The sequence below is a fragment of the Hyaena hyaena genome, unplaced genomic scaffold (assembly GCF_003009895.1).
Source record: "Hyaena hyaena isolate Hyena2069 unplaced genomic scaffold, ASM300989v1 scaffold_11, whole genome shotgun sequence".
NCBI classification, from domain to species: domain Eukaryota; kingdom Metazoa; phylum Chordata; class Mammalia; order Carnivora; family Hyaenidae; genus Hyaena; species Hyaena hyaena.
In genome coordinates this window covers 2,114,481-2,134,463 of record NW_024080643.1, presented here as the reverse complement: position 1 = coordinate 2,134,463, position 19,983 = coordinate 2,114,481, and the positions used below count along the sequence as shown (strand labels likewise).

At 37.0% G+C, this 19,983-nt stretch overlaps 1 protein-coding gene across 5 annotated transcripts in view; it reads left to right on the top strand.

The window, feature by feature from the left end:
- The window catches only part of PAN3 (poly(A) specific ribonuclease subunit PAN3), a 134,510-nt gene that overhangs the window by 53,849 nt on the left and 60,678 nt on the right, over nt 1-19,983 (top strand). For all 5 annotated transcript variants that reach the window (XM_039255721.1, XM_039255715.1, XM_039255706.1 and 2 more), the window contains one exon: nt 9,998-10,145. In XM_039255721.1, coding sequence (XP_039111652.1) covers nt 9,998-10,145 — 148 coding nt within the window. The remainder of the gene's footprint in view (nt 1-9,997; nt 10,146-19,983) is intronic.

Here is a 19,983-nt window from a genome sequence, read left to right as displayed (position 1 = left end):
TCTTCTGCATGTTGCTGTCCAGTTCTCCCAACACCATCTGTTAAAGAGGCTGTCTTTTTTCCATTGGATGTTCTTTCCTGCTTTGTCAAAGATTAGTTGGCTGTATACCTTTGGGTCCAGCTCTGAGTTCTCAATTCTGTTCCATTGGTCTATGTGTCTGTTTTTGTGCCAATACCATACTGTCTTGATGATGACAGCTTTGTAGTAGAAGCTAAAGTCTGGGATGGTGATACCTCCCGTTTTGGTTTTATTCTTCAGCATTACTTTGGCTATTCAGGGTCTTTTGTGGTTCCATACAAATTTTAGGATAGTTCTAGTTTTGAGAAGTATGCTGGTGCAATTTTGATTGGAATTGTATTGAATGTGTAGATTGCTTTGGGTAGTAATGACATTTTAACTATATTTATTCTTCCTATCCATGAGCATGGAATGTTTTTCCATTTCTTTGTGTCTTCTTCAATTTCTTTCATAAGTTTTCTATAGGTTTCATCATACAGATCTCTTGTATCCTTGGTTAGGTTTATTCCTAGGTATTTTATGTTTTTTTGTGCAATTGAATCACATACAGTATTTTGTTATGACTCTAGCAGACTAAGTTAGTGATAAGTTAAATATACGTATTATAAAACGTAAGGCAACTACTGTAAGAACAGAGTTAACAGCTGATAAGCGGAGAGAAGAAATAAAATAAAAATTTAAAAATCAGTTAATCCCAAAAAAAGGCAGAAAAAAGCGGAACAAAGATCAAATAGAAAAAAAAGGTAGCAAGATGGTAGACAGCTTTAATAATCACATTAAATGTAAATAGCCTAAATGTCCCAAAAAGAAGGCAGAGGTTTTCAGATTTGATTTAAAAAAAGAACAAGATCCAACTATATGAGGCTGACCAAAAAAACCTACTTTGGACATAAAGACAAACATATGTTTAAAATTATACTATGCACTTGTCAGAAAAGACTAATTTTGTATATTCCTAGTATTATATATCATATATAGCATGTACAATATAATTTATACTTAGTATAATTATTATTACAATGGTAATTATAGTAATGGTAATATACAACTACATATTATCAGTGTATCCGTACTACATATAAAGTGTAGTAATACAGTTGGCCCTTGAACTACATGGGGCTTGGGGTAATAACCCTCCATGCATTTGAAAATCTATGTATAACTTTTGACTCCCTCAAAAGATAATGACTAGTAGCCTAGTGTTGACTGGAAGCCATCCATACCAATAACAGAAATTTTGCATAATATATATTATATATTCTTACAGTAAAGCAAGCTCGAGCAAAGAAAATAATAAAATCATAAGAGATAATACATTTTACAGGTACTGTATTGAAAAAATTATGTGTAAGTGGACCCGCACAGTGCAAACCTGTGTTGTTCAAGAGTCAGCTATATAGTATACTGATGTATGGGGTATATATGGTATAGCTGGGATAGCTGTATTCATGTCAGACAAAGTAAGTAGATTTCAGAGCAGAGAATATTATCAGGAACAAAGAGTTGTTAGGAAAAGGGACAGTTCATTAAGAGCATGGATGTACCACTCTTTAAAATGTTTATGTACCTATTAAAAGAGGGTTAAAATATGAGACAAAGACTAACAGAGTTACAAGGAGTAGACAGTGATAGGGATTTCAGTACTCTGAGTATTAGAAGAAAGACAAAATCAGTAAGGATATGGGAGATTGGAATAGCTCTATCAGTTTGACTTGTTGGAACACTCTGGCCCCAAACAACCAAATATATACAAAGTGCATACATATGTACATACATAAGAAGTGCATGTAGAGCATTGACTTAAAACCAGTTCTGGGTCGTGGAACAAGTCTCAGTAAGTTTAATAGGATTCCGGTCATACAAATATGTTCTCTGACCACAGTGGAATTAAATTAGAAATCAGTTAACAGATTTTTGGAGAATTTGTAAGAATTTGGAAACTGAACAACACACTTCTCAATTACTCACTGGGAGAAGAAAGAGGGAAAGTAGAAAGCTTAGTACAACTTTGTAATAGTACAGCTACTTTGTAACTTTCACTTGAATGAAAATGAAGCCATGTGAAAAGTTGTTGGATGCTGCTAACACAGTAATGAGGTAGATTAATAGCACTAAATGCCTAGAGTAGAAAAGAAGAAAAGTTCTAGGTCAAGGACTTTGGCTTCTACTCTACAAATTCGCCCAAATTTGGCTCCCCAAATGGATAAGTTCATGCCCTAATCCCTGCCTGGAACATGTGAATTCTACTTTATTTAGAAAAAGAGTCTTTACAGGTGTAATTATGTTAAGGATTTGGTGATACCATCTTGAATTACTTAAGCGGGCCCTGAACGATGGCAAGTGTCCTGGCTAAGATGGAGGCAGAGGGAGATTACACACGGGAGAAGGTGATGTGAGGCCCTGGACAGAAGCAGCTGATGTGGCGCAGGCCAAGGACTGCCCGCGGTCACCAGGAGCCTGGAGAGAAGCATGGAATGGACTCTGCTCCGGGGCATCTGGAGGGGTGCACCAACAACTTGCTTTTGAACTTCTGGCCTCCAAAAAGTGGAAGAACATACATATCTGTGGTTTTAACCATCAAGTTTGTGGTAATTTGCTATGGTAGCCACAGGAAACTGGTACATATGTACTAGCAACAAATAATAATAAAGTGAACTTTTCAAATTTATGTAATTTATGATAGTATCAGAAATATAAAATATGGATTGATCTGACAGAAGGTTTGAGGATCTCTACATTGAAAACTTTGAAACATTCCCGAGAAGAATTAAAGAAGACCTAAATAAATGGAGACCTATATCATGTTCATGGACCTGAAGACTCATTATTGTTAAGATGCTGATTCTTACCAAATTGATCTATAGATTCAGTATTTTCTCAATTAAAATTCAGCAGACTATTTAATAGTAATTGGTAAGTTTATCCTCATATTCATATAAACATGCAAAGAACCAATCCAAACTTAAAAAGAAACCAAAAAGATGCAAGACGTATACTGTCTGACTTCAAGAATTACTGTAAAGCTATAGTAGTCAAGATGGTGTGCTATTGACATGAAGACAGATTGGTGTCAGTGGAACATAGTCAAGTCCAGAAATTAACTTGCTGGTAAATTGTTGATTTTCAACAAAGTAGCAAAGGCTACTCATTGGAGGAAGAATAATCTCTCTTTTTTTTTTTTTAATATTTTTATTTATTTTTTTATTTCTAGGAGAGAGAGAGACAGCGTGAGCAGGGGAGGGTCAGAGAGAGAGGGAGTCACAGACTGAAACAGGCTCCAGGCTCTGAGCTGGCAGTCAGCACAGAGCCCGACGCGGGGCTCGAACCCACGAACCGCGAGATCATGACCTAAGCGAAAGTCGGACGCCCAACCGACTAAGCCACCCAGGCGCCCCGGAGGAAGAATAATCTCTTTAGCAAACAATTCTGGAATAATTGAGTATGTGCAAAAATATTAGACTTAGACCTCATACTTTATAGGAATTAACTCAGAGTGGATCTTAGACCTACATGTAAAACATGAAATCATAATGAAATCAGTTCTTTTATAAACTGAACTTCATCATCAAGAACCATATAAGAACCACAGTTCTTTGAAAGTTCCTGTTAAGAGAATGAAAAGACAAATCATAGACCTGGAGAAAATATTTTCATAACACATACCTGACAAAGGACTTCCATCCAGATCTGTCAAATTCCGCAATAGTAAACAAAAAAATCAATAAAAATGGTCAAAAAGTGTGAACAGACATTTCACAGTAGAAGATAGAGAATGGCGAATAAGTCATTGGGAAATGCAAATTAAAACCACAATGAGATACTACAACACACCTATGAAAATGTCTAAACTACAAAAATCTGACCAAAGCTCATGTTCCCAAGTATGTAGAGCAACTTGATCTCTCCACAGAGTGCTGGTGGATATATTAAGATAGTACCACTACTTTGTAAAACAGCTTACCAATTAAAACTTTTTTTTTAATGTTTATTTTTGAGAGCGAGACAGAGAGCAAGCAAGGGAAGGGCAAAGAGAGGGAGACACAGACTCTAAAGCAGGTTCCAGGCTCTGAGCTGTCAGCATAGGGCCTGATGCGAGGCTCGAACTCATGGACCATGAGATCATGACCTGAGCTGAAGTTATTTGCTTAACCAACTGAGCCACCCAGGTGCCCAGCAGCTTACCAAGTTAAAGGAGGTTATATATACACATATTGTGTGTCAAGCCACTGTTCTCTTTGTAGCTTTGTTTTTAATAGCCCCAAACTGGAAACAACCTTTGTCCATCTGATGAAAGGGTAAACAAATTAAGGTATATTGATACTATTAAATATTAATCAGCAGTAAAAAAGGAATGAAATATTGGTAGAGGTAGTAACATAGATGAATCTTAAGGTTGCCAAGTGAAAGAAGCTAGGCAAAAACCCAGTGTGTGTATAGGTATGTAAGATTCATTCACATTTATTTCTAGAAAATATAGAGTAATCTGTAGTGACAGAAAGCTGATCTGTGTGGAGAGGAATGGGAGGGAGGGATTTAAAAGTTGTGGCAACATTTGGGCATCATGGATATATTCATTATCTTGATTTGGGTAATTGTTTCCTGGTTTTTACCTATGAGCAGAGTTATCATTTTAAATATGTGCAGTTTAGGGGCACCTGGGTTTCTCAGTCAGTTGCTTAAGTGTCTGACTTCTTGATTTTGGCTCAGGTCGTGATCTCACAGTTCATGGGACAAAGTCCCACTCAAACAGTGCAGAGCCTGCTTGGGATATTCATTCTCTCTCTCTCTCTCTCTCTCTCTCTGTCTCTGGACTGCCCCACTTGTGCGTGCTCATCTCTCAAAATAAATAAACTAAAAAAAATGTGCACTCTATTTATATGTTAGTTATATCTAAATAAAGCTGTTAAGAAAAAGCAGGTCCTGTTTCGTTCAGAGTAGAAAGATTACTGATTAAAAACTTAGGCCATTAAGACAAGTAAAGCAAGTTGAGCTCATTATAAGGAATGTATCATGGAAGGTGTTTTATGGGTTTTTATGGCTTTATTATGTAATTTAAAAAATGACCAATATTCAGGAACACTAGTGGTTTCTCATCATACATCATACCACCTTAAGGTAACTTTTTCTTACAGACCTTTTTACATATTTGCAATGAAACATTACATAAGACTTTGTTTTTTATTTTCATTTATTATAATCTCCTGTTTTTCTACCAAAATTTTAAAAACCTCTTTTTATGGTTGCACTTTTCATTTTATTTTGCACTATTTATTAAATTAGTCTCTTAATTTATGGGACTAATTTACTGTGGTCTTAAAGAAGTGTTCCGCTTATAGTGGAGTCCAGCAGAGTATTGAAAATCTGATTTTCGCTTTAAGAATAACAGTTTCCATGGAATCGTGATAGTAGAAAAGCATAAAATTGTGTTAAACATGAATTAGTGATCAGGGCGCCTGGGTGGCTCAGTCGGTTATGTGTCCGATGCTTGGTTTTGGCTTCAGGTCATGATTTCATGGTTCGTGGGTTCAAGCTCTGCCTTGGGTTCCATGCTATCAGTGGTGTCCTCTCTCTTTGCTCCTCCCTCATGTGCTTGTGCTCCCCCCTCCCCCAAAATACTTAAAAGAAAAACAACAAACAAACCTGAGTTAGAAATCCCTTCATTTGTAAAAATCCAGATAAGTTAGGAAATACTCTTTTCATTTTGGTTGGGTGGGATGTCTGCACTGAAATGTTAATTACTGTTTATTTAAAATATAATAACAAGGCTGCCCGGGTGGCTGTCAGTTCAGCATCTCAGATTTCTGCTCTGGTTATGATCTCAGGGTTTGTGAGTTCCAGCCCTGTGTTGGGCTCTATGCTAACAGGGATGGGGGGCGGGGGCATGCTTGGGATTTGCTCTCTCTTTTTCTTCCTCTCTCTCTGCACCCTCCTCCTCAAAATAAAATAGTAAAAACAATCTTTTAAAGTATACTAACAGTTACAACAGTGCTTTTTAAGCTAAAGGTTGGGACTCGATTTAGTCTATTTTTGTTTAGAGACTACAGGTAGGGATTATAGGTAAATGTCAGGGGATGGTGTCAGTTTATAAAAAGCACTTGGTGGTTTTTGGTATGAAAGTTGCAGTGTAAATTTAAGTATATATGAGAACCTAAAACTCTAGTTTTACTGATAAATTCTCCCAAAGTAAATGTCTGTTACTTGAATAAAAAAATTTTTTTTCATATGCACATTTAGAGCTGTTTAAGGTTTGCTGAAAATTAGGATTTAAAATATGAATAAAAAGTGGAAATAGAATTTATGAATATAAATATAATTATCTGTATATGAAGAAACAAAGTTGATGCTACAAGAACATATGTAGATAGTTACGTAAGGATTATGTAAATCATAGGGCAGGAGTAACAAAACTTTTTATTCTCTTTAGTGTTGTTGAGGTTAGAAAACTTAAACAACCCCAAGTCCTTGAGTCTCTTTCTAGATACAAGTTTCACCTCCTAAAGCTAAAAGAAATTGCTTATTTTCTGATGAACAGTTATTTCATTTTAATGTGATACTGATTTTAGTTAACCAGTTTTGCCTTACTTTTCAGAAAATTATTTTTTTAAACATGTTAAAAGTGGGTTCCTGGGGCGCCTGGGTAGCTCAGTAGGTTAAGCGTCCGAGTTCGGCTCAGGTCATGATCTCACGGTTCGTGGGTTCGAGCCCCACGTCAGGCTCTGTGCTGACTGCTAGCTCAGAGCCTGGAGCCTATTTCGGCTTCTGTGTCTCCCTCTCTCTCTGACCCTCCCCTGCTCACTCTGCCTGCCTCCCTCTCTCTCTCTCTCTATCTCTCTCTTTCTCTCTCTCTCTCTCTCTCAGAAATAAATAAAACATTAAAAAAAATTTTTTTTTAAAAAACTGGGTGCCTATGTTCTTTTGTCACTTTATAAAACCCATGTTTATACTTTAAATCCCCCAAATTAAAGCCATTTTAAGAATGTATCTTTTAATTGTAGTTATTATTTTAACTAATTATATCATAAAAAGTATTCTCGTTATTATAATTTTTTGTTAATATTAGAAATATTTCTGATAGTTCTCTGATTTCGCTATAAGAATTTATGTTATCTGTTAATAATAGCTCTGTTCTCTTATTTCTGAATTCTGTGGGTTTTTTGTGTTATACCTAAATCCTGTGTAATTGTTTTTTCTGTCATTTAAATCCATGTACTTATTTTTCTCTAATCTCAAATGCTCAGAGTTGAATAAAACCAACTCTCACCCCATCCACTCACAGAAAACACCTTGCCATCTTACATCAGGAGAAAGGAGGGAGGATTTTAGATTTTTCTTTTCACTTCTTAATTAAAATTCACTCTTAGGTACGTTTCTTTTGCATCTGTGATTGTTGAATCTCTAAAGGTTGCAGTTCAGTATGTAAATTTTCTTGGTTAATGTTAAATAACTTCTATCATAATAGACGTGGAGGCCCTACTATTTGTTACAATGATATTTTATATATAATTTGTTTGGGAATGGAGGAATGACTTTCTCCTTCCTTTCTTCCTTCATAAGATCCTTTAAAAGTCGGCTTTAGGGGCGCCCGGGTGGCTTAGTCGGTTAAGCGTCCGACTTTTGCTCAGGTCATGATCTCGCGGTTCGTGGGTTCGAGCCCCGCGTCGGGCTCTGTGCTGACTGCCAGCTCAGAGCCTGGAGCCTATTTCAGAGTCTGTCACTCCCTCTCTTTCTGACCCTCCCCTGCTCACGCTGTCTCTCTCTCTCTCCTAGAAATAAATAAAACATTAAAAAATATATATATAAAAAAATAAAAGTCGGCTTTAAAATTAATTTAAAATAGATTTAATTTAGAGAAGTTCAGCTTTGAAATCAGATAGTCTGTTACTCAAAGTAAATATAAGGTCGGGGCGCCTGGGTGGCTCAGTCGGATAAGCGTCCGACTTCGGCTCAGGTCATGATCTCGCGGTTCGTGGGTTCGAGCCCCACGTCAGGCTCTGTGCTGACAGCTAGCTCAAAGCCTGGAGCCTGCTTCAGATTCTGTGTCTTCCTCTCTCTGACCCTCCCCTGCTCACACTGTCTCTCTCTCTCTCAGAAAGAAATAAAATATTAAAAAAAAAAAAAAAAAGTAAATATAAGGTCTAACTGACATGGAAAGTGAGTAATACCTAGTTCTCAGGAATACGCTACTACTTTTTTTTTTCGTATACACACACATACGAAAGTTCTTTGTCTGAACTTGCTGTCTCAGTAATCTTGTAATCCTGAAGTCTCCACCTCTTTTAGGCGCTCTGGACTCTCTTATGAAGCTACAGATTGCTTTTATCTTGACGCTCATCTTCTAAAACAGATTTAAGATGAACTGAAACACACTGATGTAGCTCTGGAGTGATCCTGTTCGTAGCCGTTTGCTCCCTTATGACTAGGGATTAGCATATTGGGAAAATGCATGGACTTCGTTTCTACCCCAGAAATTAAGGAATTGACCAAACTCTTAAAGAACATGCCACTATTTTTGAAAACCTTAGAGTTTGGAAGTTTTAAAAAATAAAAAAAATATATTAAAGTGATAGAGAAGATTTTTTTTTTCTCTTTGGAAAATATATTTTGGATCAGGACTGAGTTTTCCCCAGAGTTTCATGTCTTAGATGTGGTAGTAAAAGAGGTTTATGTCCTAGTGTGTTTTAGTTAAGCCCAGGTTAGCATGCTGTCTGCATTTCATCACTTTCCATTCAGTGTTAGCTGGCATCTGGCAGGTAGCTGGTAAACTACCATTTGTCTTAGAGTTTAAATTTAGGTCAGCCTGTTGGCTGTAATCTTCCAAATCTAATAATTTGAATTCTAATTTGGCAGCTTGAGTGTCGTTCCTGTTGAAGAGGGAAGTTGTTCTTGGGATGTCCAGGAATTAGTCCATCTTCTTATTTTCTACCTCTATGGAAATGCATTTTTATGTCCTGATGATCAGTTCTAAAAGATTTTTAAGTGATTAAATTCTTTGCATAATTAAATTCGTGATTCAGTGTGTTTTAAACTTAGTTTATATGTACGCATAAAACGTGGGCTGAAGTGTGCACTATGCTAAATTATCTCCTTGGCTGGCCTTTTTTGAAAGCTGAATTCAAATGATATTGTTAATGACTCTTTATTATGCTTAGTCCTTTAGAATTTTAAATGGTCAGCATTTCGGAAAAATATTTTGGATCTGCATTTGTTTTACACGGACAAGATATAGTCCATTTATGAATTTGATATATAGTCTTGTAATGTTTCAGTAGTTCTTAAAGCCAAAAGTACCATGCCGCTTGACTGTGTAAAATGTTGCAGCATAGTACAGCTGTGAAGAGAAATGTTTTCCATTTAATCTCGTAGTAAAATACTATGATAATACATAATAAAATAGAAGTTACATGTGATGCTTGTAGGCATTGAAAACATTGGAGCCTCTGGGACATTTTTCTCATATCTGGATTCCCCCCAGGTCTTCCTTGTTCTTAAATGTTTTTCTTGTCTTTACTCTTTTACTTAAAAACAATGGACCACAGTATTGGGGAAATGCCTTAAGTGCCTATAAAAAAGGAAGTGAGTTATTTTGGAATAAAGGTACTTTTGACCTTTATCCTGGTAGAAGTGGTTTAAAGATATTAAACTTGAAACTTGTTGCTCAGTTTTGAGGTAGTCTCAACCTCCCACTTCTCTAAAATGTATTAGAATAGTTTGGTAATGATGGGTATTTGACAAGGCAAATTTTATATTTTCTGGGGTTAAATTCTGCAAACGAAGTAATTAAAATCCTCAAATTTGATTAAAATATTTCCTTCAAGAATGTAATTATACCACCCCAAAATATGGAAATTAAAAATGCTATAAATTCTTTCAGTAACAACTTTTACTCAGTAAATAAAGCACTGTGGAGTAATGCCTAGTAGATTCAATGTCTGTTTTGGGCTTAAAGTGTGTTAACTTACTATATTTGATTTTTAAATAGACACCAAATCCTACTGCAAGCGAGTTTATCCCTAAAGGAGGACCAGCCTCCAGGCTGAGTAACGTGTCCCAGTCCAATATGTCTGCCTTCTCTCAAGTTTGCCCTCACCCCTCCACGGGAAGTCCTGCTGCTGCTGGATTAGCACCAGGTAAGTTGAGTAACTATTTCCAGTGAGTTCCAGATAACGTCTGTAAGCACCATTTGCTATTAGTTTATCAGAACTGAAATTGTGACTTGAATGATTCACATTTGGACACATTTTGAGTTTTATGTTCTCAGCTTTGGTACCATAGGTCAAATTTGTAGTTTAAAATTTTAAAGCAAAATTTAAATATGCACAGAAGTTATATATAAGCATGTTTAAAAGCACACAAATTTAAGAGAGAAAATGGTTTATTGTGAAAAATATCTACTCGGACCGTAGTATTTCCCTATTTTTTAAAATCAGTAATAATGCTGTTTCACTCATAAACCTTCTGTAAAAGCATCAGAAATAGAGTATTGATGTGTGTATATGCTTCACAGTCTTTTATAGTAAATTTCTAAAAAATAATTCTGTATCATTCTAAATACAAGTTTAGATGTATTGCCTTTCAGGTGTTTGATTATAAATCTATTGTAGTAATTTTAAATTGGGGTGAAGTATCATAAACAGTAGTAGGAAAGAAATGTATTAGGGGTCATTGAACTAGAGAAAATAGTACTCCCCCCCCCCCACATTTACCCATAATGGCAGAATTCGAACAAATGCGCTTATACACCAGGGGTCCTGAGGTACAGTTCACAGTCACCCTTTGTGAATCCTATTTTCTTTGAAATCCCCTCTTTTATCTTAAAAATTAATGCAAATTTCGTATTGTATGCTATAACGTAAACATTTATTTTAATATAACAATATGAAATCTTCTTAGATAAATAACAACATACTTCCCTACTGCTCCATTCCTTAATTAGGAAACCAAGGTATGGAGAATTATGTTCAATTTATATTAAGGGCTAAGTAGGTTATGCTGTGTTTATAAACTGTTTGAACTGCTCACATATATTATGTTTCTGGAACCTGTACTGGCTAATAATCATTTAGTCTTGAATGTTTCAAAACACAGAAATGAATTATGTATGTACTATGGAAGCCAGAAAGTCCACCTAGATCAGCCTGGGACTAGTACTGCCTCCAGGGCTTAATCCCATTAGTGAGATGAATCACTGGTTTCCATATGGTTACTGAAGTCCAGGGTCTTTTTGAGATGAAGAATGAGAAAAGATGCTGATAACTTTATGGAGCAGAACATCTGGTTTAGCATATAAAGTATCAAGTATACTTAGAGATGGAATAACCTTGGTTGCGGAGGATTTTATCAGTGCCTCCTTCCGCCACCTTTTTCTCTCTTGCTCTCTTCCTACTTCTCTCCCCTTCCCTCTCCAACCCCTCCCCCTCCCCTGTCCCCTTACCTTTTCTTCTACTTTGGCTCTTTCCAGGGTCAGTTGAATATATAAACATTTTCCCTTCTTCCTTAGAGAGCAGTGTCAGAATTGAATATCCCTGGTAGCCTAAAAGTTTTACTTGTAAGTAATATGCTACTGTGATTCTTCTCCCATTGAGGTGTGTTCACATTGTTTACCTGGGCATAATCTACATGTCAGCTATACATCTAAAATTCCTCAAAGATTGTCCAGACTTCTGAGCAGTGTTTATAAAACACTCACAAGAATGGTATCCATATGCCAATCAGAAAACTCAGACTCTCAATGAAGTACCAAATATTTTGGCCTAATGACACATCTTCTCTTGTTTCAAAAGTAAATATTTTGTTCACACCTTTGATCAGACTAGTTCAAGCTTGCCATTTAAAAAAAAATAGGCTTTTTAAATATTGAAAGAGTTAAAATGTCAGAGGAAATTTTAGATCTTGAAAACTTTTAGTTAAACATCTTATTAATGCTGTGAAGTTCTTCAGTAGATGTCAGCTTTTGTGTAGGAGGGCGTTTCATTGGTCTCACCTGGGCCACAGCCTAAACGTAGGGCAAAATTAATTACTTTAAAATATTAGGTTAACTGGGAAACTGTTCTGTTCTCTATCACTCTGACATTAAAAAGGTCACTTATTACTAATGAAAGTAATTACTGTCTGGAACCATTGGAGATGGATCAGTATATCATATTAAATGTGTTCCTGAATACCTATTATTTAAAAGTTATTCTTCATTGAAATGACAATCAACTAATAAGCTAAAGTATTTTCCACAAATACCGGGATCATGAATGGTTTTGCATTTATTATTTCTTCATATTTTCTCCTTTTAGTTAATGGCTTAACACTTTCTGGAGATGAACAAAGAGAAAAAAAATTAAGTGTCCCTTCAGTGTCTTTCATCACTTCTTACCCACAAATGTTATTTTTTTCAAGGCCTGGGAAAGGTTTTTGGTATTTTCACTTTAAAGTTGTAGAATCAGAAAAGCGGTAGAGTTCATATACCTACCTTGGTGATGATTTAATTTATCGTTAATACTTCTTGTCTGTCGTAGATGTAACCTGTTAATAATTTTCAGTTCATAAAGTTTCATTTTCTCTTTTATTTCTATTTTAGAAATTATTGCCCTTGAAAATATATCAAATTACTGTTTTTCCCCCTAAAACATGAAACCTTAAAATTTTTGGCACTCAAATGTAAACTACAGCAATGTCATTCTTATCATATATGAAAAAAATACATATTTAAATATATCTTCTGACCAAAAATGCAAACATATTTGAGCAAAAATTAAGTGGATAATTAGATTTGAATTTTTCAAATTAGGAGGAATAAAAACATGCCTGGTACACAGTAGACCCTGGGTGAAAAAGTTTCTTTCTTAAAATGTGTTTTCACCACTTTTAAAACCTGATTTGCATTTTTAAAAAGCTTTAATATAAGAAGTAAAACTGTACAAAGTTATTTGAATTAATTCAGAACTAGTTAGGTTTAAAGGGTATTTAAATTGTTAAAACATGCAGCACACCTTAGGCTTCCATCGAATTGCATGCATAGCCATTTCATTCTGCTTTAAGAAATCAGGATCTACAGGCTTAGCTGTTGTGTGCATATTTAATTAAGGACAGTAGCTAGGTACACGCTAAGTATCTCATGAATAATTGTTATGGGAGTGTTCGGGTTATGGTGCTCAATTTGGACTTCACTGTCTTGGAGAACCCTTATAGTTATATGCCTGTTTTTTATTTGTAAACATGCATTTTCCTCTGGTCAGCATGTGTTATCTTCATGGGGATGCACAACCTTCTGAAAGTTAAGAGCCACTGGCTCAACACACACTTAGCAAAATTCATTTCTAGAATGTATTTTAGTAAGAATATTTCAAAAAGTAACAGTTAAAGATACATTTCTTTTCTAGTAGCTCTTGCTTTAGGTGAAGTTTTTGAATAGATCTTTAGAAATGAAAATATGACTGCACTAAGTGTATGAAATGATAGTTTATGGTTTAATTTTTTTGTTCCCTGAAAAATAATTTTATCATGAGAGCTAATTGCTTATTGTTTTTTTTTTAATCACAGATTTACCTAAGAGTGTGTTGACTCGATAAGTAGACCTTGTAAACTAAATCTTGCTGTACTTTGAGTTTAACTGCCTCAGTGCTAATTGCAGTCCATTTGAAAGTCAATTTAGGAGAGGCAGCAACAGGAGCACACATTTCTGGGTAGCGCACTGGTACTTCTGGTGGTTTACTGCACAGTTGGGAGTCTGGATTCGAGCGTCTCCTGATCCACTTGGCTGTGTGTGGACACTGGGGAGGGACAGAGGGAGTGCTTGAATTTGAAACCCATCATGGGTTTATCAATGAGGAAGAGAGCCATACATGGCTCTCAGTATTTTCAAATAATTTATTTCTTTAAGGTGAGGATGGTGCAGATTTTTGGACTGTTAGATATATCTTATTGTAAATTATTAGGAGAAGTGTCAGGTGATTTGGGAAGAAGCATTTAATTATCATACTAAACCACTATTTTTAAATAATTGTACTTGTTATAAATTTTACTGTAATATTTTAGAAAAATCTAAAGAAAATAAGTTTTTAGGTCTAGTTTGTTGAAATAATCATTTCTTCTTATATATTCTTGAGGGTGCCAAATTGAGGGATAAAGCTAGATAATATTGCTTATCTTTTGGCTTGATCAAGGTGGGGGTGGAAGGTGACAGGAAAGGAAAAGGGGAATTAATATTTTTCATCATTCTTGTTCCAAAATATTAAACACCATATATATAATCTTATGTGTATATATATCAAAGGGTGCTACTTAAAAATATTTATTTTTGTAGTTTTGAAAGATTTGAGTAAGATTTTTTTCTTAAACTTCTGTGCTAAAAAATAATAAAGTTCTGGGATTCATTAGCTCTGTGGCATTTCATATCATACATGAAGAAATGGAGGCTTAATTCATTTCATTTGCATAGTAGTTGGATTATGGAATAATCTGACAGGTGGTCATTCATTGGGGTGGAAATTTTTGGGGTTCAATAATCAAGCCTTGTGCTTATTTAGAGGTGACATTCTTGACAGGTTCTCATCTAGCTTCTGCTTTGTCACTTAAAGTAAAAAGGAATTCATTGGCTAAGCAGGGTAGCTCAGTGTACATTTGAAAAGCTTGATTATAAAAGAAAGTTATATCTTATGCTGAGCTAAACTCTGTCTTGTCTTTTATCCACTAGTCCTATTTCTTTTTCTGTATTTAATGGAGTAAACCAGAATCTTCCCCACATGATAGCCTTTTCAGGTATTTTCTTTTCTGGACTAGTTATTATGTATGTATGTGTCCATATAAGCGATCAATTTGTATGACTGAAAAACAAGAGAGAGGGCAAACTGGGAAATATTATTAAAAGTAACAACTTATATAGGTCAGAAATTACGAACTCTTCTAAGTCATCGTGGCTGGAACACTACTGTGGATGAAAGTAAATCCATAGGTATGTCTGCTCAGTTAGCTGTATTACTACTCTGATACCCAGCTAAGAAGTGTGTGTACCTTTGGGAAAATAGGAAACTCTGCTAATAGGTTGAAGGTGTGGTCTTGCTTGTGGTGAATACCTAGTTTCATATTTAAAATTTTGCTGGGTATCTTAGACTCTACATTGAAGTCACTGAAGGCATATAAACTTCAAAATCTATCATTTTAGACTGTTTTGTGTTGTATCCAATGGTATAATTACTGAAAATAAAATGATAAAAAATATCTATGTAATTCTTAAGCATCATCATGTTTTATAGGATGTTACTTTGAGTAGGTTTTCCTAGAATTATTTTCCAGAAGTCTACTATTAAATGGATTCTGTGGGTCAGTCAAGTAATTCTCCCATGATTTTATTTTGATATTTCAGCCTGAACTGATTTCTCTGGGTTATTTTTATACTTAATAACAATAGAGGTAGTTTAGCATTAAATTATTCTTCCAATTTTTAGAAATATCAATCTAGATTTCCTAAGCATATTACGGAGTCCTTAAGAAGGGCCATGTCATTTCTTATCTAGCACAAATTTAGGCGTATAGATGATGCCTAATAACTGCTTACTCATTTAACTAAGCTTCATTTTTGTCTTAAGAAAAAAATGTTTTCATTGGTCAGTATCTCTTAAATACAGTGAATTTTAATGATTTCATAAACATCTTTGCAAACGTCTTAAAACCACAACAGTTCAAGAGACTGTAGATACGAGCGGCCCCACAAGAACAGCGGCGTGCCTGTTGAGAACTGGACTGTATCAGAACTAGAGTCACTTTGTGTTTTGAGGTGCTAAAACCAGCGAAAATATTTATACGTATTACTTTTAAATTGCATGTTTTCCATCTTTTGTAACGACTTTGTTTTTCAGGTATATTCAGCAGAATCACTCAAACCTTTCCAGGTTTTCTAATTGGGATTACTTTCTATATTAAACAATGAAATAAAAATTTATAGTTAAGATCAGGGGTCTCTGAGGTTTTTGCGAAGAGGACCTTTTCATTGTCCTGTAATGCTGAGCTCGTCCTAGCTGGAAACTGCTCCTTGTGTGCATGTATGTGGATGCAGCTGGTGCTGCCCCGGGCCGGTCACTGACAGTAGGACTGTAGAGCCCAGCCGGGTGGGAGTGCCTGCGGGCGGATGGTACCTCCCAGCTGGGAACCTCAGGAAGCTGAGGCGAGACGTTAATGGCGCTGAGGGGGATGTGGCTGCGGCAGCTGGCTTGGAGACCTGTCAGGTAAGGCTTCATAGCTCCCGGTAGATACCTTTCTACTGGTTGGGGCATCCCTGGTTAATACCTCCTGTTAGGTTGGAGAGTTCTGGTTGCGGACTTCCTGTTGAAGTCTCCTGTACTGGCTGCCTTGTCCCTTACCTGTGGGGTAGGGGCTGGATGGGAGTGGGCCCCGGGGTTCCCTGCCGCCAGAGGTTCAGTAATCTGCAACTGCAGCAACATCTCCTGCGGCCCTTCGGCTGCTTTCCTTGGATCATGCCTTGAGTGCCTTGAGAACATGGTGCTAGTTAGAATAAAGTAGCTGTGTGGCTTTGGGCACACACCCTTTGATCCCAGCGTTTTACACCTTTGTTTCTATAAGAAGATGATATCCAATGATTTTAAGAGCCTTTTTAGTGTAAAACTGTATTGTTTTGTGACACGTGGATCTATAGGAGATAGGTACACTAAAAGGAGGCAGAAACGAACACCGTGATGAGAGAGAGGTAGCAAAAGGAGAGAAGAGTTTGATTTTTGTTCTAGACCTCAAAGGGACTTTAAAAGGCTTTGGACTTCCTTGACATAGTCTGTGCAAATGGAAAATCTCACCAAGGCTGCGTTTGTATCGTAGGTGGAGATGATGGGAGTTTTGTTTCAGTGGTGTAAGATTCGCATCCGGGGTGACCCAGAGTTGTGTCCTGGTTCTGGATGAATGGAGGCAGAGAGTGCAGATATTAGTTAAATGCCCAAGAACATCCCTGATTCCCAGCTGAATGTAGAAAGTCGGAAGTTGGCCTCTCACTGTGTGCCCCCCCCCCCCCGGGTCCCTTCAAATTGGTTGAGAGTTCAGGATCATTTATTCTCTAACCTTTTGGTTCAGTGGTACCCATAGGTCCTCAGTACGGGAGAGAGAGAGAGAGAGAGAGAGAGAGAGAGAGAGAGAGAGAGTGTGTGTGTGTGTGTGTGTGTGTGTGTGTGTGTAAGTAAATAGAGCTACCATGCTGTGTGATCCATGTCTCATTAGGAGCCATCTTCTAATTCTGTAGGAACGACTTGAATGGTGGCAGCTTCTTCTTTATCTTGAATTTTCCATGATTCTTCTCAGCTTGTCAAATTCATATATGAAAGTCATCTGCTTTCTTATTCTTCTTTGCATTTCAGATGTGCAGTCTGAGTAGAGCATGTGGGAAGGGTCTTCTTAGAAAAGGAGAGGAGTAAAGAGATGTATCTGTTTTAAAACCCCCAGTGCACATAGGCCTGTGAAACCTAAACATAAATACCAGCCAACACTCAAACGTGGACTGCATGTGTATGCTGATAACGTTCATTAGTTCCTCCGGGTGTTTTAGTCGTGAATCTCTTACACATTGGTATGTCTGAAATGACTTACTTTCTTATGATTTCATAAATATCTTGTATTTTAGATACAGTTTCCAGATTTTAGATTGGTATTCCTGTAAGTAGTAATGAGTAGCTAATTGTCCGGGGTTTTGTACCTTAAAGAAAGCAGTACAGATGGGTAGGATGCTAATACAGTTACTGTCCCTCAAGCTGCCCTCTAGGCTGTAGTTAACTCTGGATTGTAGTCTTACAATACTTACCACTGTTTGCAGTATGGTGGTAGGCTAACCTGCCAAAATACACAGATCCAAACTACAGGCTTCATGTGACAAATATTTGTTTCTTACTTTTGTAATAGTCCAGAGCAGATATTCAGGTTGTCTGTGATGTTCTTTACCACATAGTCAGGCACCCAGATCAAGTGGTTTCTAGGCATCAGTTCAGTGAGCTGGGAGAGGAGGAGCATCAGTGGGAAGTTGGTATGGACAAGCTTGGAAATTATCTCCTGTCCCTCAGCAGGCACCAAACTATGAGCTTCTGTTTTTAAGCAGTTAGGTTACATTTCCTAGTCTTTGGATGCACAATTTTAACAGTTGATCCTGGTTATCTCCTGTGTATACATTTGAGGGCATTGTCTCATTTGCATCTTTGATATCTATTTTAAAGATATTGGCAAAGACGCTACAATAATTGACTTGTTGACAGGAAATGCAGCTTTATAGCAAACTTGATTTTTTTTTTTCATATCAGAAGCTTTAATTTTCAGAACTTGAGATTTTCAGCAGTTTTTCATGGAAAGACTTCCAAAACTTGTAGTACTCTGTTGCTGCAGATAAAGTATAATCCTTTCTGATGGCTAGTGATCAGCTCTGTGTGCCTGCCTCAGTGATTGCATTGAGCCAGAATACAATTGATGTCCTTTGGATATCAATTGGTAGAGCAGTTTGTTTTAAGTTATAGAACGACTTAGATTCTTTGCCCTTTCCCTTGTGCTCTCACCCCCGTATGTTAGATTATAACTCCTTGAAGGTAAGGCCTTTTTCTTGCTCTCTGAATCTGTTAACGTGCCTGAGTTCAGTGCCCTGAATTGACATACTCAGGCAAGTTTATTTGAACCATTTAGTGACTTCTTACTGGCTTTTTATGGATGACTGTGTGGTGCTGTCATTAGTATTTCTACCATGAGGATAGTGGTTCTCAGATTTGAGAGTCTATGACGACCCACCAGAGTGCCTGTTAACGTAGCCTTGCTGAGTCCCATCCCCAGAGCTTCTGACTTCATAGGTCTGGGGGAGCTGGGGAATTTACTTTTCTAATTTGTTTCCAGGTATGCTGTAAGATTGCTTTTCCTGGGAAGCCATTTTGAGAACCACTGCTTTTTTAGTGCTTTATGCTGTCTTCTTTCCCCTTAGTGTGTGCGAGTGGGAGAGGGGCACAGGGGGAGAGAGAGAGAGAGAGAGAGAGAGAGAGAGAGAGAGAGAGAGAGAGAGAGAGAGAATCCCAAGCAGCCTTCACACTCAGCGAGCCCCCAGGCTCCATCTCAAGACCCTGGGATCATGCCTATCCTGAGCCAAAATTAAGAGACGTTCAATTGACTGAGCCACCCAAACTCCCCTTTTTTCTTATAACCCCTTTCTTCTAATCTGGTGAGGGCTGAGAGCATACATACTCTTTTTTTTTTCTACTACTTTTTTTTTCAAATAAGAAAAAGACTTTGAGGGGCACCTGGGTGACTCAGTAAGCATAGGACTCTTGATTTCAGCTCAGGTCATGATCTCACAGTTTGTGAGATGGAGCCCTGTGTCCAGCTCTGCACTGTCATGAGGGAGCCCTCTTGGGATTCTCTCCTCCCCTCCTCTCCCCCCCTCTCCCTCTCCCTCTCCCACTCCCTCCCTACTCTGCCCCTCCCTGCGAGCACCCATGCGTGCACATGTGCACTCTCTCTCAAGTAAATCAAAGAAATTAAGAAAGAGAAGAAAACACAATGAGTTAAGGACTTGAATTGTTGCCTGTGAATAAGGTATATGGGCTTTAAATTATTCTTTGAGGCTAGTTTTTCTTTTCTAGTTATGAGTGTTCTGAATAACTGAAGTGATCAGATAAGTAGCCACTGAACTAATTGTTACAGGGGTTACTGAAGCTCATTCAAGAACATAAACACAATAAAAACTGGGCAAATGGGGATTTCTTCCACCTTAGTAATGGTAATGAGACAAAAATAATATAAGTTAATTATTGTAATACATCTCATTTTTCATAATACCTGAAAAATGAACACCATAAGCACCCAGGGCTCTTTATTTTTTATTTATTTATTTTAACATTTATTCATTTTTGGTATATATAGAGAGACACAGAGCATGAATGGGGGAGGAGCAGAGAGAGGGGAGACAGAATCTGAAGCACGCTCTAGGCTCCAAGCTGTCAGCACAGAGCCTGA